The sequence below is a fragment of the Heptranchias perlo genome, chromosome 27, assembly GCF_035084215.1.
Source record: "Heptranchias perlo isolate sHepPer1 chromosome 27, sHepPer1.hap1, whole genome shotgun sequence".
NCBI lineage: Eukaryota > Metazoa > Chordata > Chondrichthyes > Hexanchiformes > Hexanchidae > Heptranchias > Heptranchias perlo.
Genome location: NC_090351.1, coordinates 12820748 through 12848490, shown reverse-complemented (window position 1 = coordinate 12848490; position 27743 = coordinate 12820748). Strand labels below are relative to the sequence as shown.

Below are 27743 nucleotides of genomic sequence, written 5' to 3'. Positions count from 1 at the left end.
CTCAATTAATCTCATTGCTGTTTGTGGGACCATGCTGTGTGCAAACTAGCTGTTGCTTTTGCATACAAAATAACAGCGACTATACTTCAAAAGCAACTCGTGTTTGTAAAGTGCTTTGGGGCGTCCTGAGGATGTGGAAGGCGTTATTCTAAATGCGAATTCTTTCTTTTGTGGTTGGTTCTCATTTTTATGGGTCGCGGGGGAGAGTTGGGTTTAGACTTGGGACATTAAGGGGGCAGTTCTGTCACTATATCGACTCCACAGTTCACGGTGCATAGTCTGCATATCATTTGTCAAGAGTTTTGAAGTTGCCACATGTCACTTCCTTGTTGCCATGGTAAAATGTTGCTTACTTTTAAAAATGTTTTGAGTATATGTTGCAAACGGTACCTTTCAGATTCGTGATTTGATGCAAATTATTCTGCATATTACAGAGGGTGGATTTTGCAAACCATTCAGCTTCAGACCGTCTGCGCGATGCCCACAAAAGTAACTTTAATGGGATTTCCTGATGTTTTATTTACATTTAGCAACATTTTAACTGACTGTAAGGGGCGGAGCCCCAGCTCTGTTTAGTTTCAATATTGGAAAAGTCCATTAACTAAGGGGAATAGCGAAGCCGCAGAAAATATTGGCATGTCATCATAAAAATGAAACATACACAGGCTATGCACACATCACAATATAGTTACATTATTTTTCCACAATATGTTAAATGTTCTGTTTGATGTGTAGTTATGTGCCTCAATGCAGAAGCTTGGGTTTTATGTCCTCCCCTGCTGTGTGCGGGGTGGTAGGGTTCGGTTTGAAGTTACAGGCGGGATTCGGGGATCGGTGTAAACACGGAGATCAGAGCGATCGCACGGGTAAGTGGGCTAAACTGCAAAAACTTTCATTTACACTCACCGTCCATCGTTTTACTTCCTAAAATGCATCTTCACGACAGATTATCATGTCGACAAACTGCCTTTTCTAATGTTGGGAGGGGGGGGGGAATTAAAATTACCTGGCAGATTTGCTCTTGTTAATTGTATCGGACGGGTACAACTTACAGTTTTGAAGTGCTCAGCTGTATTATGAATTGATATTTCGCTATTTATGCACCATTCCATTTATCATACAGGTCTTACGGTTAAATATCGAGAATATGGTGGCAATTGCTGTTTAAAGTTTTAAGACACGACAGACATTCTGTTAAGGAGATTATAAAGTTAAACTGCAAATGCTGGAAATCTGAAATAAAAACTTAAATTACTGGAAAAACACTACAGATCAATCAGTACCTGAAACAGGAAGGCAGGTTAACGTTGAGGATAGAGAACTTTCAGAACCAGTGATGTTGAAAGGTCCCACCCCAAATGCTAATCCGTCTTTGGCTTTTAGATTCTGATAGACCTGTGTATTTCCAGTATTTTCTGAACTATTTTGTATCTGTGGATTAACTGGTGTGTTTGCAGATCTGTGCTGATCATTCATGTGATGTCAGTGTATGCAGGGGTCCTCTGCTTTGTGAGGGCCGAGAGACTTGTGGCGAGTGTACAATCATATAGCAGATGGCCCTAGTGACTGTGTTACAGATATTTGTTCACTAGTGTAAAAGATGCACGAGGCTCAAATACTGCAAACGTATGTGGGTTGTGGCAGTCTCTTGTACAAGTGAAACATGTTGGTAGCAGATTGTTGGTGGTGTTCCATTTATTTTTAAAATGCTTTATATCTCCTGAATTTTCTGTTTTTAATTGTTCTGGAAGTTTGTTTTTAAATCCACTCTGAAACTCACTGCACTGTGTGGTTGATAAGTAATGACAGTGGGGTCTATTTTTATTCTCAGTGCAGTCACTGGTCATGTCCCTGGTGTGTGGAATTCTCCCCGGCACACAGAGAATCCATTCGGTTTGTTGTAAAGAATTCAGAATTACAAGTGCTAGGTCTCAGTTCCATCTTTGGAATTTCCAGGTTTGTGCTGAATTTAATAAGGGGACTCAATGCAGCACCCAATTTTGAACATTACAAGGATAAATAGAGCCAGTATGGAGATGTTACCAGTGCAACCCTGAGCAGTGGAAGAGAGAACTGTATCCCAATTCCTGATCCCTCATCCAGTGCTTCTTGCATGTGTGGATGTCAGGTGAGGACAGGATTAGGCTTCACTGTGATGTCCCCAAGGTGGAATAGCCTGCCCGCATTCACTCTTTAGACTCACACATAAAGAATGGCTGCTTGGGTTAGGTATCGGAGGGTGACTGGTGCCTGAGCACCTGTATTCCAGCATGGGTCAACACCTTCAGGAGAGAAAAGGGGGGAAAAAATCATGAAACACAAGGAAGAATTATAAAAAAAGAGATAGGTCTGAATGTTTCATTAACTCAATTGAAAAGGAAATCACCCCATAATCTGTAGCATTGCATAAACTTGTGGGTCTTTGACATTTATACTCAATCTCAACAATAACAATGTGCACTTGTAGCATCTTTAATGTAGTGAAACATCACAATCATGGGGGGGGGGGGGGGAGTGGGGGGGGAAGAGTCAAGAAACTATCACTGAGCACGAGTTTGGAAGGAGGGTTGAGGAGGTGGCCAAAGTCACAGTTGGAGAGGTGGGTTTTGAGGAGATTTTTGAAAATGGAGAGAGATGTGGCTTGGCAGGGGGCGTGTGGACTGAAACCATCAATGTTGGAGAGAATGAGTGAGGGGGAGGGGGAATAGATGGCCAGAGCTGGAAGAGTCTAGGGAGCAAGTGAGGATGTGGGGCTGGAGGAAGTTGCAGAGGTAATTGGGGAAATGGCCATGGAGGGATTTATAAAGAAGGATAGGGATTTCAAAATCAATGCACGGGGAGATGGGGAGACGGTGAAAGTCAGCACGGACATGCATTATAGGTGATAGAGGGGTTATCGAACTTGAATTGCTGTCTTATTGAGTGCATGCTGCAGAAACACCAGAGTCTTTTATGTAAAGTTTTTTTTGGTAAATGTTGTGTAACTGACCTGGAATTTGAGGGCCATTTGTTGTGTATAATCAGGAGCTATAGGGCGCAACATTGGTTTTACACCCGCCTAATTTACTCCCCATTGAAGTCAGTGGTGAGTAATATTGGGCGGGGTGTAAAACTGGTGCTCCACCCGATCCTGTCTGTTTCCCACCTGGCGACTTAGGTTAAAATGAACCCCATATAATGTACCAAATCTGGCCTCTTGCGAATCCCCATTTTTCATCGTCCCACCATTGGCAGCCGTGCCTTCAGCTGCCTGGGCCCTAAGCTCTGGATTTCCCTCCCTAAACCTCTGTCTGTCTCTACCTCTCGCTCCTCCTTTAAAGATGCTCCTTAAAAACAAGCTTTTGGTCACCTATCCTAGTATCTCTTTATGTGGCTTGGTGTAAATTTTTGTCTGATAATGCTCCCGTGAAGCACCTTGGGATGTTTTATTAAGTTAAAGGCACTATATAAATTTAAGTTGTTGTATTGTTGTTCTCTCAATCTCCTGGAGGTACTTTTAAAACAGTTAAGAGCAAAAGGAATGTTTTGAATTTCTGCTAACATTCCAATATTTATGAATATAGTTATTTTTTCCTGAGCTGCTATAACATAGGTAAATATATTAAAGATCATTCAGAACTTGTTGCTCAGACCCAACGACTCCAAATTTAGAATATCTGTTTTTTTAAAAAAACTATAAAATTCAAAATTGCATCTCGCTTGCTTTGTGCTTACCTGTGAGATTAAATCTGAGCAGTGTTAACCTTACACATGTATAGGTTCAAGGAAACTCCTGTCTCCTTGGACCAACCAGTTTTGTTTATCAGCTCATGCTGAAAAAAACATTAATTCTACAGTAATAAAGGAACAGCAACTTCACCTGTTCACTTCAAGCTCACCCTGTCATCTTTATTTCCTCATATTTTCAATGTAACCTAATCTTTTTAAACTGCACATTGCTTTTACTTGCTTTTCTTCTGTTGTCTTCCTGCTTTTAAGAGGTAGGAGTAACCAGTGAGATATTTGGGACTGTAGAAAGAGCCCCGTATACATAGGCTTACCCAATAGATGAAAGACTGAGAGTAGACCCACGTGCAGTTGGGCTCCATGCGAACATGGTTCGTCTGTGAGAACATACTGGCTGAATCTAAAGTGAACACAATATAACAAATAATCAGTTAGTAAAAGTAGTTTAGCCAGGGAAACCTCTCAGTGTCCAGGCCAACATTTATCCCTCAACCAACATCACCAAAAACAGATGATCTGCTGATTTACCTCATTGTTGTTTGTGCAGGGCCTACAGGGCCTGTGAAAACTCACCATAACACAGAAAAACTGCATACAACCACTGGATTAGTTTAATTTAAGCATAGTATATTGTGATATGATTTGCTTTATTATTAATGCAGCGTGTAAACGTTCTATGGGCCTATTTCTTCATGCATTTCACATTTATGTTTTAATGGATCGGGGTCAGGGGGCTGTGTGCTGGGGTGGGGGGGGTGCGGAGGGACCCCCAAATATTCTTGGTGTCCAGGGTCCCAATAATCCTTAATCTGTCTTTGTGTTTGTGGGATCTTGCTGTGTGCTAATTGGCTGCTACTTTTCCCCACGTTGCAACAGTGACTTCAAAAGTCCTTCATTGGCTGTGAAGCACTTTGGGACGTCCTGAGGTGGTGAAAGGCGCTATATAAATGCAAGTTCTTTCTTTCTTTTCAGGTTAAGTAGGCATCTTTACTGCTAACTGCTTGATTTGGGCAAAAAAATTCAAATTAGTTCTGGGTAGGAAATGGAATATTGAATTTTGTGCCCAAATTCCGAGGCAGGATTCACTCCACGCCAAGTAAAAAAAACTTTACACAAACATGCTTGACTCGAGTGGAGCTGGGATGAGTCTGCGCCTTCAGGAGCAGGGTGTGGACTACAGCCATTGCTGCTGGAACTAAGAGCTTGCCAGGGTCTCAGGAAGCGAAGGGCCGCAGATGGGCCTCGGTACATGCAAGGGATTGTGGGTGTGGTACAACACCACAAGCAATTTATTTTTCAGAAAGTTCCTCATTGATTGGAAAACGATTTTAAAAACCAGTTTTGCAACACAGAGCTGAGATTTCGTAGTTTGACTCCTATGATGCAACTGTGTCAGTCCTTGAGGTGAAAATACTAAAAATGCAGGGAATTAGAAAAGTCCCATTGATTGTATCACAGAAACCCAGGCACCGTGTTGCTCAGCAGTACTCTGAAAGATGTGCCATTTTTTTTTCAACAGATTTATTATCCAACTGGTTTTAGAGGGGAAAAAGAAACAGACAAAATGCCCAACAGTGAGGACAAATTACCCACAAGAGGCAACAGTGACAAAGGTCAAGAACAAGAGGACAAAGGAGCTCTGCTCGATGATATCCAGTCCGCTGGGGGAAATGCCAACACTGACATGCCCGGCCTCCGCAAGCCTGACATTTCCTGCTGTAAGTACAAAGTGACCATTCACCAGGCAGCAGCAACAACAACTTGCATTTATATAGCGCCTTTAACGTCCAAAGGTGCTTCACAGGAGCGTTATCAGACAAAACTTAACACCAAGCCACATTAGGGGATATTAGGGCAGGTGACCAAAAGCTTGATGAAAAAGTTAGGTTATAAGAAGCGTCTTAAAGGAGCCCTGTTTCAATCCCTACAACGTCACCCAAAGTCACAATAAATAAATTCAAATAAATATTTATATTATTAATGTATAATAACGAAAATAATTAATGAATATAAATGTGCAATAATGAATATTAATATGTTAATTAATGACAAATCGCCCACTGAGCTGACATCGCCTGATTATGCTTATTTAAATATTCTCCCTATACTTAACCCAAGATGCTATGGGAACGCCATTGAGTCAGAATGTCGGATTCCAGCAGCTATTGAAGGACTATTGGCTTTCCTCAAAGTGCTGTTGTTTTTTTTTAAACTGACCTAAAAGGCTTGGGGCACAACTACCCTTTTGAAAGATTGGCCTTTGAAGGCTAAGGGTGGACCATTTTTTCAGGGCCGCCCCTGAAGCAGCCTTTCTAAACACGTGCTGAGCTCAGGCACTCGAACCATATTGTGGGGAGGACTCCTAATCTGAATTAAATTTGAGGCCATAATGAGTCCAGCACATGGTAGGTGCTCTGCTCTGAGTGCCACAGGCACTTCGGGGGGGCATTTAATACCCTGCTGGACAAACAAGGCATTGAACAGGCCTCAGGCGTCAGTGCTCCAATATGTGGGGATCTGGTGTCCAACACATGTCGCCACTATGGCAGAGGGCATTGCATTATTGGCTCCATAATCTCAGTCACTGTTACGAAGTTGATGTTCGAGCATTCCATGTCGCTAAGCAAAACAGGTCCAAACTGGTTGTGCAAAGTTGCTGACCTCATATTGCCTCCCCCTTTGAACTGACTTTGACTGTTGCATGGATAACAATATGTAACCTCAATGGAAGTGTGTGGCAGCACTACTTGGCTTTCATTTTCCCCTAACAATGTTTTTTTTAAACCCTCCTCCCCTGAAGGTGCTGACTCATGCTGGAGTAAAGTTCCACAGATGCCAGCAACCTTCTTCACGTGTAAGCCCAGACAGTTAATGCTGGCAGGCTGCTCAACTATGGGACCATCACAGACAAGCTTGATTCTCCTGACTCAATGTCCACACATGGCCACTTTTAAGCATGGTCACTAGATAGTGATCAGGAGCAGGAACCCAATGTGATTTCTCCCTCTCTAGCCCAGGAGCACCGCGGTAGGCCATGGGAGCAACCACTGGGGAAAGAGGTGGGTGGGGAAAATGAAGGCACATGTTCCCACCCCCTAAATTTTTGACATCCATTATGTGCCATTCTTCCCCAGCTTCAAATGTTGTCCCGAACTCTTTACAAGTTGTTATGCCTCTGACTGAGGGCAATTATAGTGCCCCTGCTGCTGCCTGGCTGAGTAGATGGTTCACAAGTTTAATTTAACTCCACAAATCCAACATCCTCTAACAAGCTTATATATTAAACTTAACAGTTCACTGAATCTCATCCAGGTATGTAAAACATTTAGGCTACCATTAGCCTTATGTAGAGATAACTAATGAAAAGTTATATACAAAAGGTTCATGCTATACACAGGGACAGTGATATACACAGGGACCATGGTGTACACAGGGGCAGTGCTGTATACAGAGACAGTAATGTACACATGGACAGTGATGTACACAGGAACCATGCTGTACACAAGGGGAGTGCTTTCTAAAGAGTCAGTAATGTATGCAGGGACAATGATATACACAGAGACCATGCCGTACACAGGGACAGTGATATATATGGTACATTGCAGAAGCAAGATTTTTCTGGCATAATTAGCAAGAACTGAAGAATTGCTATAACAGTTTTCAGTCACAGCCAAAAATTAGGAGCTTATAAAAGCTTCAGAGTAATCATTGCAGGCTTAAAACTGAAACTAAAATCCTTCAGACAGGGTGCAAAGCTACACAAAAACATGAAAGAGATTTCCAAACATGATTATTTCTATAAGTATTTGAAAACATTATCAAGATTTAAAAACAGACTACAAAAGAATAAGAAAGGAGCTGTTTCCCACCAGACTTAAGATTTGTTTGAAACTCCATCTGCTCATGGCCTTAGGACTGAGATCCCTATAGTTGCAGGCCTGGATACCTTTGAGGTTTGCATGGGGCAAGATCAGGCGTGTGAGTGTTCACTTAAGGCAATTACAGGTGTGACACCTTAACTATTAATTAGTTTTTTCCCTTTAAAATGCACTGCAGTCTGACAAATAGAACACCTTGTTGATTGCAGCAAACAGGAGCTGAATTGTCCAAAGGGCGTGTGGAGGAGCAGGAAGAAACAGGCTTTAAAAGCTTGGACGCACCAAAACCTATTTTTTGCTTGGCTCCATTTATGCCAGAAATTGTCACATGGGGACTTTCTGCTGGTATAGTTCGTAGCCGGCTCCACCCACAGATTTTCAACAAATAAATATGGCTGCCTCCACCTGCGCCTAGCTGCCCTGCAGTTTTTATCTTACCAACACCACCAAAAACAGATTATCTGGTCCTTTATCTCATCACTGTTTGTGGAACCTTGCTCTGCACAAATTAACTACCGCGTTGCCCTACATTACAACAGTGACTACACTTCAAAAGAATTTAACTAGGTGTGAAGTGCTTTCAGACACCTTGAAATTGTGAAAGACGCTATATAAATGCAAATTCTTTCTCTTTTTTCCTCACCTTGGAATTGACATCTTTGTGCCCATTAAGGCCATAAGCTCTGGAATTTCCTCCCCAAACCTCTTCTCCTCTCCACCTTGCTTGCCTCCTTTAAGATGCTGCTTAAAACCTACATCTTTGACCAAGCATTTGGTCACCTGTCCTAAAGTCTCATTTCTTTGACTTGGTGTCATATTTTGTCTGATCATGCCCCTGTGAAGCGCCTTGGGTCGTTTTACTACGTTAAAGGTGTTATATAAATGCAAGTTGTTGTTGAAAAGAAAAAGCTGAGACGTCTGCACACATTACAATACATGCAATGTTCACTGGAACTACCCGGTGCTTCTTTCTAAACTTCTTCGAACCTTATGAGAAAGGCCACAGTAATTATATGTGTAAAGCCGCATAGAACCATATAATGGCCAGAAACAGGATTGATTTAAAAAAACAACGTTCTCTCGGAAGTTTGGAAATAAAGCCTGATGCACGCTGCAGGCTCAGGAGTGCAAAGTAGACGACAGATATTACAACTACATCTAAGGTAATCAATGAAGGCCATCAGAGGGCATCCAGTGACTGAAGTGGGATGACAGCCATCTTCTCACTCCGGCTGTTCTGAGCATGAAGCAGGGCTTAATAAAAACCAGTCTTGAAGATAACCTGCAGACCGACCAGCTAACTGATCCAAATAGTTGACCTCGTTTCAAGCAGCAAACAATCCGACTTGAACCTCAATTCAAACCTGCTGTCTGTAAAGGCTTATGATCTCAGAGGTGGATGTGGTGGGCCAGTTTCTTAATTATTCTCCCCCTCCTGACTTTGATCCTCTTTTAGGTCTCCCAAGGCTGGCTTTCTTTATAAGCCAAGAGAACAGAACGGTGACTTGAGACTTGCACTCAATGCCACTCATGAGCCAGTCGCTGGGAGGTATGCATGAGAATGACTTTGAGTGAATTGCCTGCTGATTTCTCCTTCCTTCCTCCCCTTCTTTGCCCCCCCCCCCCCCCAATACACCGAGGCACCAAAACCTTCTTTTGTGATTCACCTTGAAGGCAGGGGCAGAAACATGCCATGAGGTGGAAATCATTAATATGGTCCTGCATCCCAGCATGTTTGAGAGAGTTAGAGTTAATAGTGAAAGATTATTTCCACTGGTCGGCTTGGATGGGGCAGCTAGCACCAGTACAGGCACAATGGGCAGAATATCCTCCTCCTGTATTGAAATTTCTATGATTCTATTTTGGTGTGTGCTGCCTTGGTGCCATATTATAACAAATCGTATGTCAACTCACGTACCGACTTAACTAAGAACGAATAAATGTTGGTTCAGCACTTCTGATAAATTGATACAGATTGTTAGCTAAATAGCTTCAAAAGTAAACTGGATTTAATGGGGGTAGGTGGCACAGTGGATCATGCACTGTTTTTTACTGCTGGAATCTGGGTTCCAATTCAGTCCATAGAGAAGGAATCAAAGTCTCATCTTTCTGCCAATTGTAAAGGCTCCTTTGTGAAACAGATTTATGGCAAACACAACTCGGTTCACAATGGATACGAGTCCATACCACAAAATGGCTGTAAATTGGTACTCTTATTCAGCGAGACTTCAAGGATGCTGGAAATGGATGTTTTCCCATTGGCAGAGCGGCGAGAGAATTGGCAAAAATGCTACTGTATGCTTCTGAGATGGGGGTTCAAGACAATATTGGAGAAGAGTAGATTGAGTTTTACTCTGCATCTGACCTATGTTATACCTGACTTGGGAGTTCTTGGTGCTGACAGTAGGTACCCAAAGTGAAAAAGGGTTCCACAAGGTTATGGGGATATTTAATACAGGCCTTCAAAATTATGAAGGGTTTTGATAAAGTAAATCAGGTGGAAATGTTTCCACTGGCAAGAGGGTCAGTAACCAGAGGACACAGATTAGATAATTGGCAAAAGAGCCGGAGGGGAAATGAGGGGAATTTTTTTACACAGCAAGTTGTTGTGATCTGTAATGCACTGCCTGAAAGGGTGGTGAATGCAAATTCAAAGGTAACTTTCAAAAGGGAATTGGATATATACTTGAAAAGGAAAAACTTGCAGGGCTATCGGCAAAGAGTGGGGGAGTGGGACTAATTGGATAGCTCTTTCAAAGAGCCAGCACAGGCATGATGGGCCAAATAGCCTCCTTTTGTGTTGTAAGATTCTATGGTTCTACAAGCTTGTAAGTAGATTCTCTGCCCACCACATACAGTCCACAAAGTCCCGGCTTCAATTCTAGGTCTGCACAGAGTGACCTGATCTCAATGAGGAACGGAGTTGCAGTGCTACTGGACTCTGCCCTGAGACTAGCAACAGGATCAATAGCCAGTGTACCCACTCCTGATATCTAATGACCATTGCTGGAAAGTACATACATGTGAATGTGAGGTGATAGTAGCAAGGGGTTCAGCTGTGACTCCCTCCAGGATTAAATAGCTGGCCGATGCTCACTGTTGAGGCTCACACATGAAGAGTGGGCACTTGGAGTGGTACCGGAGGGATACCCAGAAGAAGTCAGTGGTTTTAGGAGAGGAGAGACGAGGAGGTGGGAATGTTGCAAGATAAAGACAATTAGTGCAATTACATCCCTCACTTTTAACACACAAAGGAAAAAAAAATCACAACTGAATTGTCTTTTCTTTTTTCCCCTCTGTATTTCTAGTGTATTTGTACAGATGATTGTCTTAAGATGCAGATAAAAAGAAAACTGGTTTGCGAATAGAGGGGAGGAGCAGAAATAACCATCAGTCACAGAAACCAGCAGCTACTACAAGGGCTCTGGACAGTTTGACAGTGCTGCATTTCCTTGAAACAAAACCCCTGTTACTAATAGGTTGAACCAACAATTTGGTAATTCATATCTGTACCTTTTTCTGGTAGGCCTCACTATCCATCACATAAACTCACAAAGTCCCATTCAAAACTTTGATGTTGACTGACCTGCTGTGCATTTCCAGCATTTTCTGTCTTTATCTCACTTCTGCATGGGGTAGTATGTGGCTAAATGTATGTGCACTATTCATAGAAGAGCAGGGGAGTTCTCCCAGTGTCCTGGCCAATACTTATCTCTCAACCAATACCACTAACACAGTTATTTATCTCAATGCTGTTTGTGGGTCCTTGCTGTGCACAAATTGGCTGCCACGTTTCCTATATGACAACAGTGACCGCACTTAAAAAGTACTCCATTGGCTGCGAAGCGCTTTGGAACTTCCTGAGGTTGTGAAAGGCGCTATATAAATGCAAGTTCTTTCTATTACAAGTTAATAAAATTAAGGCATCATAAATTGCGAGCAGAGAACTGAAATAGTTTTGCATCTGAACCCCAAGTTGTTACTGCCTGGACATGTATTGATATTTAAATATACAACACAGATTGTAGTGTCCAGTACGCTGTGGCATGTAACAACGTAAAGACACTCAGTTCCCAACATAATCATTTACATCTCAGAATCCTGTCACAAAATCCGATGTTTTCACAATTTAAAATGTTCTTGTTGTTGACCACTAAATTTGTTTTGAAACATACAAATACTATTTGAATCCAGCTCAAGCATAGATCTTAGGCTGATACACATTTGTGGTTATCCCTCCCCTTGCCCCTACCCAGGTATAAAGAGGTTTGTCAACAGGCGCTGAATGGCAATGGGTCGTCTGTGGCGGAGAAGATCTATTTTTAAGCTCCATTCTTTTTGAACAGGAGGAATTGTGCAAGTTGCCTTTAACTGTGAAATGGGAACCTAGAGACTAAACCTGTGGCAATTGGACCCATATCAGCCAAGCAATAAATAGCATCCCACTAACACGTCCAGTCAGTGCCATGATTACGATCACACTCAGCTGTGCATTTCTAGGCAGCCGCTGTCTAGACATCCAGGAGCAGATGAAGGGCAGCTCTCACAGATCATAACATGTCAATTTAACACAATTTTTATTCAGGGGGTGGGGGAATGTTCATTTCTTTAATGTCATCATCACCTGGCATATTGAATTGATTTGAAAAGCTTTATCGGTGCTCAAAATAAGGTTACTTTCTAATTATGTCAACTTCAGAGTCTCTACCTATTCATTAGATAAAACAGGCAACAGGCATGAATTTTGTCCCTGGTTATGGGTAGTGACTGGCTGTTTTACAGTCTTGCTATTCAGTGTCAAGCAAATAGCTGTGTGAATGTAGCATGTTCTGCTGGACTAGGGAGAGAGGGCCTATTGCCTTTTGCTTAAAATAGAAATCATCTATCTGAATTCCAGATAATACTGAAATTAACAAACAAGAACTTTCACCTGTACATTTTACTGGTTGTCTCTATTCTTACTGTAGTAGTGGAGAGGCAGCTGGAAGCAGACGTTTGGCACGGAATCCCATCTTTGCGAGCGTGCTCTACAATGGCATCATGAATTAGGAATGCTGCTCACAGCCCTCTATTGTCCCAATACCTGTCATTACTGGAGACGACTTAGTTCTGCATGATCTCACTGAACAGGAAATCCTAAACAAAGTGTCTACTCTTGAGTATTTTTTTTTGACTTGTAGTATAAAGCTTAAAACAAAGGAATACTAAGACAGAAGGAAAGGATATAAAAATCTCCCTTTAAACATTCAGGATTGTGTGGCAATTTGGATGAATACAGTTTCCATTGTTGTGCAATAGAATCTGCTCAGTTAACTCCTTAACCATCAGTTGGACAAATTATTTTATGTTATGCAACAACTTGCAACAAACCCTGCAAATTTCTACACTTACTGCGCTTGGTATCATTCGCTGCCCAACTACAATGTCCTGTTGAATGCTCTGAATGGGCATCAGACTTCCTCCTGGGCATCCAGAGAATGACTGTTTACCATGAGTTTGAGAGCATCATTAGTTGACTAATTTTCTGTGGAACCAGATAGAAGGTTGTTGTCATTGAGATATAGGAGCACCCTCTCAGTCAGTATGGTGTCTATGAGTTTAACATGACTAACAGTAAGGATACTGGACTAAGGTTCCCAGGGTGTGACTCAGATCTCTGTTGTGTGGAGGGATGCTGCTTTACACATGGATGGGTCAACATCAGTAAATGGGCATTGTTGAAGTGGAAGAGTGAGTGACCAGCTAGTTCCTCAGACAAGACTTCTTCAACTCAAGCATGATTCCATTAGGGCAGTTGCTTTTCCTTGAACTGCTTTTGTTATTTAATGATCTCATGTTCCACTGGGCAGTATTTTCAATGTAATATTTTTATTGGAACAGTGGAGATTATGGGGTGTTTTGATGGAGGTGTTTAAAATTATGAAGGGATAGGACAGAGTAGCTAGGAATGGGCTGTTTCCAATGATTGAGGGGTTTAGAATAAGAGGACAAAGAAATAAGATTAAATGTTAAAAATTTAAGACAAAGAGCAGGAGAAACCTTTTTACACAGAGGGTTGTGAGACTGTGAAATGTACTAGCACAGTGAGTGATCAAAGCAGAGACCATGTCAACATTTAAGAATAGATTATAGAGATGGTTGAAGGAAAGGGGAATAAAGGGATATGGGTGGGCACATAGGATTAGGACCACTGGTCATGTGGAGGATAAATACCAACACAGACTGGTTGAGCTGAACAGCTTTCTTCCATGTTGTAATTTCTGTGTAAAGAGTCCCAAAGGGAGTGTAAAAGCTGGTTTGTAAGTGGATCCAACCAATAATAAGTAATTTGCTGCAACAAATCACTTTCCATAATCCTCAGTAGAAAGATTTCTAAATGGTGTCAGATGAGAATTTAAAGTAAAGTTCTTGTATTTGAGACTTGTGAGGAAATATTTAATAAACTATGCTAGCTAACAATGCAGAATTTGATCACTTAAAGTTTGATATGTATTGGTATTTGCTCATCAATATATCCAACTGCTAATTGCTCCAATTTAATTTCCTGTACTCCAGGAAACATGGGAGTGGTTATCCATTTGACACGATGGGACTTCTTTCAATTCTTCCAATGAGTGTGCACAGATGGGTGCCACAGAATATAAATATAAAATGGTGAGATAGAGAACTCAGATCAGAATTCAATATCTATTCCTTTAAAGCAACATTGAATGTTTATTCTGTTTATGATGAACAAGCGATATCCTCAGATTTCCAAGTACTTCAAAGAAGATACAGTAATGGAACAAATGGTAGAGTATTTGTTCCTACCATCTGTTATGCCCTCCACAACAAAATAGCCTGCTGCCACTCACTGTCCAGGACTACACATAAAGAAGGTCCACTTGGCTGAGGTACTGGAGGGCAGCTGGAACCAGTGGAATCAGTAAAAGTCATTTTTCAGGAGATCTTTGGAGAGGAAAGGGAGGTTGGAGATGGAGTGCTAGTTTGCAAGGACAGAGGGATCAAGGTGGGTTTTTTGAAGGGGAGAGTGATGAAAGGGAGGAATTGCCTAAGAAGAGGGAATCACTTACAACATCAATTAGCAAAGAAGAGAAGTTAGGTGTTCAGTAGATTATTGGATACGGTATGAAAGAAGCAGGAGGTGGCGTCATGGAGGAGATGAGCTCGGGGAGGACATAGGAGAGGAAGAAGCCAGAGTTTATCTTTGCTCTCCACAATTATCTGGCCAGATCTGGCGATGGATGGTTAATCCAGTTGTGTGCCAGATATGCTCAAATCTGCACCCCTTGGACTTGAGTAAAGATGGGGTCCATACCAGGGGGAATGACCAGGATGGGAGACAGTGAAGGTTTTGTTGGGGACAAGAGCATTAAAGGTGGAGCTGTGAGAGTGGGTGAGCAAATTGACAGCTACAGTGTATCATGGTGAATGGAGGGCCAAAGGCTATCCATTGACCTATTGGCATTCGCTGCAGAACCTCAATTCTTAATTTGAAAATGATCAATGTTTCGTTTCAATATTATAGAGATATACATCTTAGTCATTATATTATAGAGATAAACGTCTTGGTCATTATATTATAGAGATATACGTCTTGGTCATTATATTATAGAGATATACGTCTTGGTCATTATATTATAGAGATATACGTCTTTGGTCATTATATTATAGAGATAAACGTCTTGGTCATTATATTATAGAGATATACGTCTTGGTCATTATATTATAGAGATAAACGTCTTGGTCATTATATTATAGAGATATACGTCTTGGTCATTATATTATAGAGATAAACGTCTTGGTCATTATATTATAGAGATATACGTCTTGGTCATTATATTATAGAGATATACGTCTTGGTCATTATATTATAGAGATATACGTCTTGGTCATTATATTATAGAGATAAACGTCTTGGTCATGATATTATAGAGATATACATCTTGGTCATTATGTTATAGGTATAGGGACATCTATCATGGTCATTTTGAAAGTAAAGACATGCTGTCTGTATTGTATCCCTTCCACAGCCAGCCCTCGAAGACTAATATCTATGACTGAAGTTATGGAGACTGCCCGAGATGTGTCCAACATGGCCATTGCTCATGAAATCGTTATAAACAGCAACTTCCAGATCCAGCAGATGGAATCTCCTCAGAACAGGTAAGCAAACCGAATAAAGGCCTAATTTACTGAGTTTAGTTGCTTAATTAAATTATTCATGTGCTTCCCCCAATGGATCAGTGAGTTTATCAACTGAGTAACTGAGCCATTCGGACCAGGAAGATCTCAGGTTAATCCTCAGTTGGCTGATCTCAGCTAGGGTTGACAGTAGGGTTAATACGCTTGGCCTCAGCACCCCCAAGATAGGAGGGGGGAGGGGGTGCGGTGGAAAAATCAGACATGGCTCCCATCCCTGATTGCTATCTGACAACTACTACTGGAAATGCAAGTGTTTGGAGTCGGATTAGGACAGTATCAAGCTTGGTTGTAATATGCCCGAGTATAGTATCTTGGAGGCACTCACTGTTGAGCCAGTAGGTCAGTGTCTAAGTCACTGCACTAACCAGTTGTAGCTTAATTAGAATTTCTAGCCTAATGTATTATCCTGCTACTAAAGTGCAAAATCCCTTTAAGGCTAAAAAGTCTAATTGATGTTAAGTAAACACTGGGTTAATTAAAGGTCTGCAGACATTGTGGCTAAGGTATTTTCTGTTGCTGGAGAGTTTTTCTGTACAATGGTAGCCCTTTTTTCAATATATCTTTCTTTCCCAAGTGTATCACAAAAATTTGCATTAGTATGGCATGTGACATCCTAAGTGTGACGGACAGGAAGTTGCGCTGACAAAGTTATTATAATGTGATAGAATCTAGTCAATCTCCCGTCGCACTGCACATGGTAAGTCAGATTGACAGTCATGATATGTTGGTTTATAACAATAGGAGTGGTACAGTACATATGTTGTTATACAGGTGATTGAAAATCCCTGGAAAATCGGCCTCAAGCCAACAACTCGGCACATCCCAACGCAAGTGGCGAGCACAAGGAGGGCTGAGAGCCTACACATAAGCTTATTAGTCTCCTGACTAAATGAAAGACAGCCACCCCCATGAAGAAGCTGAAGTGCCTAAACAATGCTCCAGCTACCCAACGTCCACTTAGGAACAGGTGCTGAAAGGGTGGCTACTTTCCATTAAAAAAATACAACTCAGGCACCCTTGCCCTTTGTTTCCAATGCCCCTGGCCCTCCTGTCCCCCTTGCTTGGTGCCAGTCCGTGCCCCTTACCTCCCCCACTATGTGCCCGGTGCCCACCCCACCAGGAAAGTGAGCACAATGGGCCTTGAACATAATGGGCAGCCAGCAGCCCTTTACTGGCTGCTGACTCCCAACAATGTGGCCTGGGCACTCCCAATAACATGTGCCTGGGTGCCACTGAAACATGCAACATCTCACTTTATCTGGTGAGATCAGCTCACCGTGTACGCAGGGTCAGTGGCACGGTGCTCTGGCTGCATCAATTGGCTCCATCATTTAGTAGAGTTGATGAGGTGTTGCCGATGGAGTTGAATGGATTGGGTCTCCCATGTAATTGGTTGGTGATGGATGAATGTGTTGAGGATCCAGGAAGAATGTAAAAAAAGAAAAATAAATAAGGAAGGGCAAAATGAATGAATAAAATAAATAGGACAGGCGAGGTGGGAAAGAGGAAATAAATGAGAGACTGAGCTTTGAAATAATAAACGTAGAGCTGGTAGAAATAAACTTTTAAAAATTGCAGTGACAAGAGTTGGCTGGGATTTGAAATAACTAAAAGGGGGAGGAGTAGTTGTGGAGAGAAATAAATAAATGGAGAGGAATGGATGACAGCCAGTGAACAAACAGACCATCAGACAAACCACATGTAATCCTTCTCTGTCTGGTACTAGTAGTGGGTACACTTGAAAAAGTAATACTTTGGCTGTCAAGTGCTTTTTGGACACCCTGAAGATGTGATAAGACGCTATATAAATTCAAATTCTTCCTTTCTTACACATCTGGCACCTCTTGAGGCACGGTCACAGGGAGATTTTCCATTAAACATCTGTCCATTTCTTTCACAGTTTGGAAAGAAGAGTGAAGGAGATTGTGCACAAAGCATTCTGGGATAGCCTGCAGGCCCAGTTAAACGAGACACCACCACAGTACTCGCAGGCCATCAAACTGGTGCAGGAAGTTAAAGAGGTGAGGGTTAGAGATAGCCTGAGGTCCAGTTCAGGCCGGACTGGACCAAATCAAACGTGTGCTAAGTTAATTGGCCCAGATCTCACTTCTCTTCCTTGGGCAAGATAGGTTGGAATTGAACACTGAAACTTTAAGGCTTCTGTTTACATCATTACAGCATCATCCACATTTGCTGTTCATCTGTCAATGAGTCAGTCTGTATCATGGAGTGACTCCATAAACCCTTCAGTGTTGTGCCAAATTGGTGATGTATGCAGTAAAACTGCCAAATCCATGTTTACCCTTGCACTAGGGTTAGAAAATATTTTAAAAGTTGCTCATGTCTTGGCAATTAGGGTTACTTCATAAACCACTAAATTGACTCTTCGCTCTCCAGAAACTCTGGCCCTAAATTTCAGCAGGGGCTGTCCCGATGTCCTGCCGTGGCTTCGGTGGGAGTCCAGCGAAACCACCAGGGAAGCGGCAACAATTGAGTTTTCAGCCCTTTAAGCTGCTTCTCTGGGGGTTTTGCCGATCTCTCACCTTACGGCAGGACAGTGGGACAATCGGTCCCCTCCCCCACGGAACTCCAGGGTCTGTGATAAGTCCAGAGGAAGTTACTCTGGAAAAGGACTACATACAGATTCTGGTATAGGAAAGGAATTAGTCAAAGGGGCTAGAAAGAGCAACACTCTGCGAAGGGTCTGAGAGAGGAATGGTGAAGGAGAGCGAGACAGAGGGGTAATTGCAGCAAAATCATTTAAAAGCTGGAAAATTGCTTTATCTTTCAGCTTTGACCAAGTTGAAAACTAAGTGGGCCAGCATAGTTTGCAAGTGGAATTTTCTAGAACTACCACAGATATTTTCTACCAAAGCAACTACATGAGATTTTCTCTGCTTTTAACAAGAAAGTGATCAGAACCCACTGAACACAGCCTCAAATTCATTTCAGCCTGCTCCTAAACATCCAAGTCAGAGATGGTGGCCATGCTGAATATTAGCCCCCCAATTCATTTAGCTTCATAAAAGCTATCTAGGAGAATTCAAACGGAATTGTAAAGAAACTACAGCAAGGAATAAAGGTATCAGAAGCAAATTTAAAGTCGTCTCCTTTTCAGTTGCAGATTTATAAAGAATACAAGGATAGATATTCCGATCGGTGAAGCTCACATAGGAACATTTAATGTGCTAGTATTGTATTGTTTTCACCCATGTGTGTGTTTCAATACAGGAATGTGGCACAAGCACATTAAGCGTTCGTACATGAATTTCACCAGTCTGTTTCTCTGGCTGTCCTGGTCCAGTTATTTCACGTCTGGCATCTTAATACTTCACGGTGTCATGTTGATCCATAGCAAGGATGTACTGGGCACTTGCAAATGAGATAAGCCAGCTTGTAGCAGGAGGGAACCTAAGGCAAGACCAAAGGACTGCCATTCAGGGCAGGTTGTTTAATACTTCTTCAGGACAGCAATAAAGACACCATCTTCAATTCTAAATCATTCTTTCTCAGAACCTCAAATTGTACAAGTCCTTACATCCCGCAGTCTTCTCTTCCTTCAACAATCTACAAGGCCATACAACCCAAGCTTGCATCATCTAACCATGGCTACTTCATTTTCTCTCCCGCTGTTTTCATTTTGGGTCTTGTCCTGCACTGTGGGCCTTTGCACTTCAGCTAGGATTATCCATAAAAAATAATTGATTCTGGCAAGCATTTCCTTTAGAACACACAACACACTTGGTTCTTGAGGACCACGTTATATTGAGTGCAGAATGTATAAACCATTTAATCAAGAGACCAGATCTTCACACAATTATTGCTAGGCTAAGCTGTTACAAGGTATGAATTCTTCACAGTTGGATCCATGAACTCCAGATCTTGGAATTTAGCATAAGAGTAAATGAGGCAGATGGGAGTAGAGCTGATGGTCTGAACCGAATCTCACTCATTCATTGTTGGTTTTTGTTCTCTCTAGTCACTGTTTTCTCTCCTGCTTCCTGGTCACACCCGTTTGCGGACACAGATCAGTGAGGTGCTGGACATGGAGCTGATCCAGCAGCAGGCCAAGCACAACGCACTGGACATCCAGCGCTTAGCCGGCTTCATCATAAGCATGATGGCAAATCTGTGTGCGCCAGTCAGGGACGAAGAGATTAAGAAACTGAAAGGCCTCACGGAGACTGTATCACTCTTCAGGTATGTTTGGAGAGGGGAGTGGGTGTGAGGGCATGATATTGTACTGTCCCACCAGAGTCAAATGGAGTCTGAAGCAATACTCCTGGAAAGATTCACAAAGATAGTATTTGTGAGATGTACCCAAATTGCTGCTAACTTTTTTACATTAAAAGTTACAGAGGTAGGATAACCCCCTTCGATCTATGCTTCATTCCTTTTTTTATAGAACCCAGCATTCCATTTGCTTTCTTGACAGGAGCCAGGAATTAGTTTGATGTGACGGATTTATCTGCTGTGACTCCCAGATCGCTTTCCTGATTTATTTTTGTCAGTGTTTTCCCATTAATCTTGCAATCCCCCTGCTTATTTTGCATCACCGACTGCATGTCTTTGCACCCATCATTTATGAAAATGTCGAAGTGTATTGGTTCTATCACCAATCCCTGCAAGACCACACTCATCATATTCCTTCAACTAGAATCCTTACCATTTACACAGACCTTTTGTTTCCTAATGCTCAGCCATGATTTGACTCATCTTATGCTGCAAATACTAGGCCTGTTTATTTTCCTAACTAGTTTTGTATGAAAAACCTTAAAAGCCTTACTTAACAGCCAAGTAAACCACATCTACACTGTCACCCCTTCTACATCTTTGGTTACTTTAAAACAAAATTCTGTTAAATTAGTCAGGCGTGACTCCCACTTTATAAAGCTCTTGCCAATTTGTTTATATCTCCCTCAATCTTCAACCAGATTGTCCTTAACAATCAATTCTAGAATTTTCCCTAGTACCAAGGGGACAATTTCCAAGGGAACGTAGGAATTGCTAGACAAAATGACTGAGGTCCATCTAGTTCGCCTTCTACCATCCTGGTAGTCCCATGATACAATGATAATGGAGTTATTGACTAATCATAGCAATCAGTCTCTATCGATTAGTCTACAACAGACCCAGATATGAGGCAAGAAAAGTCCCAGTGGTGGAGAACTTTGGGAGCCAGAGGTCCAAAGTCACCTGTTCCTCCCGGGTATGCTACACTTACTATATTTCATGTCTCAAATTACTCATACTGTATCCCACAATATTATTTTCTGAAAGAAATCTAATTTGCATTTGAATGAATCAATATTATCTGCTTCCAACGTCTCCCAATAGGCCTGTTCTATAGATTTACCACTCACTCACTGAAATAATGTTTCCACAGATTTGTTTTGAATTTACCCCCCCTTTAAACACTGGCCGTGTTTTCTCGTTCTACTATTTCCAGCTGAAATCCCTTCTGGATCATCTCTTCAGATGATGATTATAAACCACTCAACGTATATCCACACAGTTTATAAATTGGGATTGCTGCCTAATAATCACTCCCAGATAAGCATTATTCTCTGTATAAGCCATCTAAATCAATTGATTAGGTCAGAGACTCATAATTACTTTTTACACCACTGACATATGTTAAACTTTGACAATAAAACTTCTTAACAAACCACCAGTGGCCTCTTCTGTTTGTTCCATGCATTCACTTTTAAATATGTTTCGGTGATCACCCACTGAAGTATCCCACAAGTTTATTTGGTCTCTCTGCAGTTAGTCACCCTGCTCCTGTGCAACCATATCAGAGTAAAATAGCCTATATCGTCAAGATGGGATTAAAATCGTTAGTCTGGTTTTACCTTCTCTTAGGGAGATCTTCTGTGTGCTTGACCTGATGAAGATCGACATGGTGAACTTTACCATTCAGACCTTGAAACCGCACCTACAACAACAGTCCATCCAGTACGAGCGCAGCAAGTTCCAGGAGTTCCTCAACAAACAGCCCAGTAAGCAACTCAGTGAAACGGTCATCGCTCGGCCTGACCTTAACAGGTGCAACGGAACCGTTCCTGTAGAGAATGAGTTCACAAGTGTGGCATACAGCTTTCGGCATGTGGTTGTTTGTCTAAACGGGACACTTGCAGTACACTGTTCAAGATTGATGCACTGGGCCGTATTTGCTACTTTTACCGAATTTTATTGCTGCGTGTTTCGGTGGCAGCAAGGAATCCAGATGTAGATAGAACCCCTGGTAGACACCCGTAGAGGACCTTCAGATTCAAGTGTGACACCTTTTGTAAAGCTGGGAAGAGGAGGGACTGGGGGAAATGGCCAGTATAACTGTGAAAATGTGAAGACCCAGGAGTAAGAAGAACTAAAGCTTCAGAAAAGACAGTGAGAAGATAAACTGCAGGAACTAATGAGAATTAACGCAGAGAATTGAGGAAGCTGGAAGTGATGTGCTTAAAATAAAGGGAGAGGGCAGACATGAGGATGGGGAGGGGGAGGGGGGTGAAGAATTGCTCTGGTAGCTATTTACAAAGAAATTGTTAACATGCTATTCCTGACTGCATTTACAGTGTTGCTCCATATATTGCAGCTAAAGTGATTCCTCCCTCCCCAGAGAAGAGTTAAATACAATCATTTTGTGGACGGTTAAGAATAGACCAAGCACAGTTCAGAAAATACAGCTTTTAAATTTGCTATTACTCCACCCCCAACCTCTCACACAAAAATAAATAAAATGAAAGGCATCAAGGGAAGCAGTCATAAAGGTGATGTATGAGCTAAGGCTTCACACTCTAGACTGCGCCTTAAAGTTTGGTTCACATGGGCTTAAATTGCTCTTGACCGTCAGGACTAAAATCATTATAAGGATTCATGACCTTCAGGTCAATTCCAACATCCCCCGGCTCACCACCTAAAAAAGGAAAATGCACCCCAAACAACATTGCACTGTTCCATTTTTTTCCCAAGGACACTATGGATTTAAAATTGTTTGTAGATCTGAGACACAACATTACAAATGGACAGAAGATAATACTTGCGGCTAGGGTGTGACAGAAACGCCCATGTTCAAAAGTGAAAGTGTTTCACTTCTCAAACGAAGAAGCCCTGAGGTTTACTCCAGTATACATACTGAACGTGCTGAAACTCTATCCAGTTTCCACATGCTGACATGGGCAGGGCCTAAATAAGAAGGGTGTGTTACACCTTATTCATGGTCCAACACATTTGTGGTAGCACAGGCTACAGAAAATTATACACTTCTAGCCTCAGATAAAAAACGATTCGCTCTTTTGTTGGTCTCCCCAGGGCACATGTAATGCGCACACCTCGTTCCCCACCTCAGGGGAGTGGCGGGCAGCCTTCTCTGGTGCCTCTTTGATGCTGGTTACTAAAGGGCAACTCCCTTAATTTTCTCCTTCCCATTGGAAGTGTCTGGCCTTGCCTCAACTTTGCCCCCTCTGCCAGCGCAACCCGAGGCTGAGACTCGGCACGCGAGGAATCACAAAGTGGGAATCCCTCTTGTTCCACTGTGAACCAGACCAGCGGTTGTGGCAGCTTCCTAAAGACTGCAGAGAAATTGGAAACGGCGCACAGCTTACTGATCTTTTGTTGAAACCTAGGGCAGTATCTATGCAGTCGAGAGGCTAAAGTGAGAGCGTGCAGTTACATATTCATACAAAAGCCTCAATTACTGTCGGTGGTACTTAGCATGTTTGTAGGACATTCATCTGTCTGCTTTTTAATGCAGGCATTAAACCTGTTTATTTTAAATGAGTCAACACCTCCGGCAAAATAACACAAGAATGACATACAAATGTGTTAACTCATACATCAACAACTTGCATTTATATAGCGCCACCTCCCAAGGTGCATCGCAGGGACGATTATCAAAACAAATTGGACACGGAGCCACATAAGGAGATAGTAGGACAGGTAACTAAAAGCTTGGTCAAAGAGGTAGGTTTTAAGGAGTGTCGTAAAGGAGGAGAGGGAGGCAGAGAGGTTTAGGGAGGGATTTCCAGAGTTTAGGGCCTAGACGGCTGAATCCCAGGGGAGTGGGCACCGCGGTGTCTGTACACACCACTACCACTCTGGTTGAAATTAGCTAACTCTTCACAGGTCAGGAATCAAACCAGGAACCTTTTGGTCCATTTGGCTCACTTAGTTGTTGCCTTTATCAACTGAGCCAGTGAGAGACCCTTAATGCAACAGTAGTTTCTACACCAAACAGTCATATTTACCTTCTTCCATTTCCCATTTCTCAGATGCCCTGGAGCACACAACTGCATGGCTGAAGGCAGCAGCTAAAAAAACTGCCAATTCAGTCTCACCATCTCAAGGCAACCGTCCAGCAGTGGTGAGCCCAACAGTGGTGCTGAATCAAGGCTACATGAACTTGCTGAAATGGGACCATGACGGCGACACTTATCCAGAGGTAAGCTCCGAGTCATCAGTGAGTGGGAAGTGCCCATTTGAACGTGTTTAAGAGTGCTGTGCCTATTACTCATAGTTGTTCCCATGTTGTGTATGTGGATAGCCTGCTCCGTGCTGCAAGAGGGCAAGTTCCCTCAAGAAGGGCGAGCAACCACAAGACTGGCGTGATGAATAAAGTGCCTTCACGGACTCAGCTGAAGTACCTTATATGCCACCACTACATTTCAGTCTTAAGTGTGCCAAGATCAATTAAATTAGTCACAATAACTTTTAATTAACAGAGGATACTGAATCATACAGTGCAAAGGGACTGAATTAATATCAATAGACAATCATGTTATTGAATGATTGTGTTATTTTAAGTTCACTGCCAGCCTTAGGCCAATGCTGCCAATGTGGTTGCATACAGTCTCACTCTGTGGGTGGGCTGTGCTAGTTAATTCCTCCGATTTTTTCTTTCTTCCTCATTCACACCTCTGCAGGTCTTCACTTGCCTCTCACTTGCAATCTCTTTGACCCCGGTCACATGCAGTTGACATGTCCCAATGGTTCCACATTACTGTGCGAGCACACATATTAACTTCAGCTGTGCACCAACACGGAAATGTAAAGAGAAGGGTGTACTTGGTTTTTGTAGAGCAGTCTCAGTCCTATTGGTTAATTGGTTTGTGTGTGGACCCAATTTGTCATGATAGTGACATAACTGTGCCCATCCCTCCTCCTCTACCCAGTCATAGTCTGCCATTGCCATGGCCTTGTACTTAATTCCTATCAGCAGTCAGTGCCCCCTCTACTTTCTATCCATGAAACCAGCAAGTTGATGTGTTTCATGGTGGCAGATTCAGGAAGAGACAGAGAAGACGCATCCGGGTAGAGTCAGACCGAGCGGTGGACTAGTCTCCTGAACAACATAGAGGAACCTGGCAATTGCATAGAAAAAAGTCCTATGTTTGCTGATCAAAGTTGAAAGGGGCCCAAGACTTTTGCGGTTGTTGAAAGTGTGAGGCCAGCTCTGGTCATACTGTCAGGTTCCATTACTCCTTCTGCACAATTTCTCCCAAAGGCCATCGGCAATCAAAAAAATAAACAAATAGAGAGAAATAAAATAGATTCTGTTTAACAATTGACTTTTGAAAGTATTCCTGATGCTGAGACTCAATCCAAGGTTCAGTGGCTGAGAATGGGTTTCCTGATCCCCTGTCATGAGGTACTGATAAACTGTTGGTCTCTTGCAGATTATTCCTCCACAATTTTAATTCAAAATAGTCATTACAAAAAGTAAAATTCAGGTTTATTTTGATGATAGGGTTGCTTCAAGTCGGTTATTAACAGAAAATAAATGGCACTGTCTGCATCTGAAACTGGATCATTCCTGGAGCTAACTTCGCATCTGCCTACACCTACAGAAATGAAACTTAATATTATTTGCTCCTCGCCAGTTTTGTCAGGTTGCGATCCCATCCCACATGTACAGAGGCACCAAAATCAAATACTCTGTCATTCCCAGTGGTGCAGTGGGGGAGGGGCAACGCACTGGGAGTGGAAGAAAAGTATTAAAATGAAGGGAGGAAAATTCACAGAAAAACTGACCCCAAGATACATTTGAAGTCCAATCACAATCCAGGAACCTGCTCATCATCACTGTTTCTAAAAGAGAAAGTTGTTTTGAAAATAAAAGTGAGCACAGCCAACCACTGCTCTGGGTTTGGAGAAGTCAGAATGTGTTTATTTTTCCCAAAGATGGCAAAACCTTCAGTTATCACAGGGACAAATTTAGGAGGGACGAACACTATTATCAGGTCAGGGTTTTTCTTTTGCTCTTATCGCCCTTCCTTTCCTGAGGGTGCTGACCTTTGCTGCAGTACAGTTCCTGGGCGCTGCCAGCCTTTAGGTACTGTGAGCAAGTGGCCATTCGTGTCTACACCATGAGTTTTAGTGAGCTATTCAACCATGGCCAAGATCACAGCCAAATCCAATCCCGACATTCACACCCGCATGCTGTCCAGCAGAGGTCACTCAATTGCAATCAGGTATGGGAACGTTTGCTGGCTTTCCTCCCCGCCATGTCCCCATAGGCCAAAGTCTGCTGGGGTCAATTCTAGCAGATGCAACTGCAGTGCTGGCTGAGTTCCGCTAACTCACCAAGGACAAGGAATCATTATCTGCCGGATTTAGTTTGAACTGACTTGACACTTTAAATGAGCTCTCATTCATCAGATGTTCCCGCTGTCCAGCACTGATTGACTGAATGCTGTAGCCTTTCTGCTGACAGACACCATGAACCAACGCTGTGTTTTTTTTCCCCCTCATTACAGACTGTGCTGATGGACAGATCACGTCTGCAGCAGCTGCAGCAGAGACTCGATCAGCTGACTCTGGTGGCTTCCGTCCTTTTGGTAACCAGTAATGCAGTGGGAGCAGCCATTTTTGGTTTGCCTGGGTTTGTAGATAAACTAAAGCAGGTGACTTGTGTCCTGTTGGATGGGCTGAATTGCAAGTAAGTTAATCTGACCACCTGTGTCTCCAGGAAACAGGAAGCAGCAGCGGAGGCAGAATATTTTGAAGCATATCTATCAACACTTGCTATAATTACAACTCTATTCCTTCAGTATACACAGGTGCAAATATTGCACAGTGCAAATCAACTTCCAGCTGTGAGAGAGTAGACAAACACCTGTGTGGTTCAGTATCTCGCTATAACTGCAGAAGGCTGACAACATAATGCACAGCTTCTCTAGTTCTTGTCTTGCCTTCTTGAGTTATAATCACAAGGTAGGTTTCAATGAAGAAAGCTCTTTTGCCCCATTTGATCTCATCTTTCCAGAATACCAGCTCTACAGCCTTTCCCTTTCAGCATTGAACTGCCTTTTAAATGTCCAGTCCTGGCCTCAAACACACCTCCAAACAACCTATTATAGCTGTCAATCACCCTCTGTGTAAAGGAACACTTCCAAGCTTGGACTATTTAGCCTCGCCTTCTCAAGCCATGGGACTCGGTGTTCAGCCTGACTGTCTCCAGCCATAGGGCTCAGTGTTCAGTCTGACTGTCTCCAGCCATAGGGCTCAGTGTTCAGTCTGACTGTCTCCAGCCATGGGACAGGGACTGTTTATTTCCACTAAAAATGTTAAACATGTAAATCCATCAACAATGAAAATCAGGGGCCTTTGCAAATGCCAATCAATGATCAAAGTTAAGAGTGGAAGCAGTAAAGGTAACTAGTGCCTTTTTGCATTTAGATGTTCAGCAGGGAGTCCAAACTCTTTATGCTTATACGCATAAGGGTTTATTTTCTCAACCTGTACTCATGGCAGGAGCCTCACTTGACGAGAACGCATATTGCAAATTTGGGATCACACTGTGCGCAGTTTTCCAATTAGTAGTTTAAATGCTTGGAGAATCTTTTGCAGTGCAGATCCATATCACAGATATGTGCCCTGCAACGTTGGAAAGTTACCCCATAGTCTGTTAAGCCTTTAAATGTTATTTATCCTGCT

At 42.4% G+C, this 27743-nt stretch overlaps 1 protein-coding gene across 1 annotated transcript in view; it reads left to right on the top strand.

Annotated features, from left to right (window-relative positions):
- The first annotated feature begins 826 nt into the window (after positions 1-826).
- The window catches only part of LOC137344411 (T-complex protein 11-like protein 1), a 40461-nt gene continuing 13544 nt past the window's right edge, over positions 827-27743 (top strand). The window contains exons 1-8 of the mRNA XM_068007355.1: positions 827-866; positions 5246-5444; positions 15638-15770; positions 17710-17830; positions 19789-20009; positions 21675-21811; positions 24080-24249; positions 26564-26745. Of these exons, the coding sequence (XP_067863456.1) occupies positions 5291-5444; positions 15638-15770; positions 17710-17830; positions 19789-20009; positions 21675-21811; positions 24080-24249; positions 26564-26745 (1118 nt within the window). The 5' untranslated portion in view covers positions 827-866; positions 5246-5290. The remainder of the gene's footprint in view (positions 867-5245; positions 5445-15637; positions 15771-17709; positions 17831-19788; positions 20010-21674; positions 21812-24079; positions 24250-26563; positions 26746-27743) is intronic.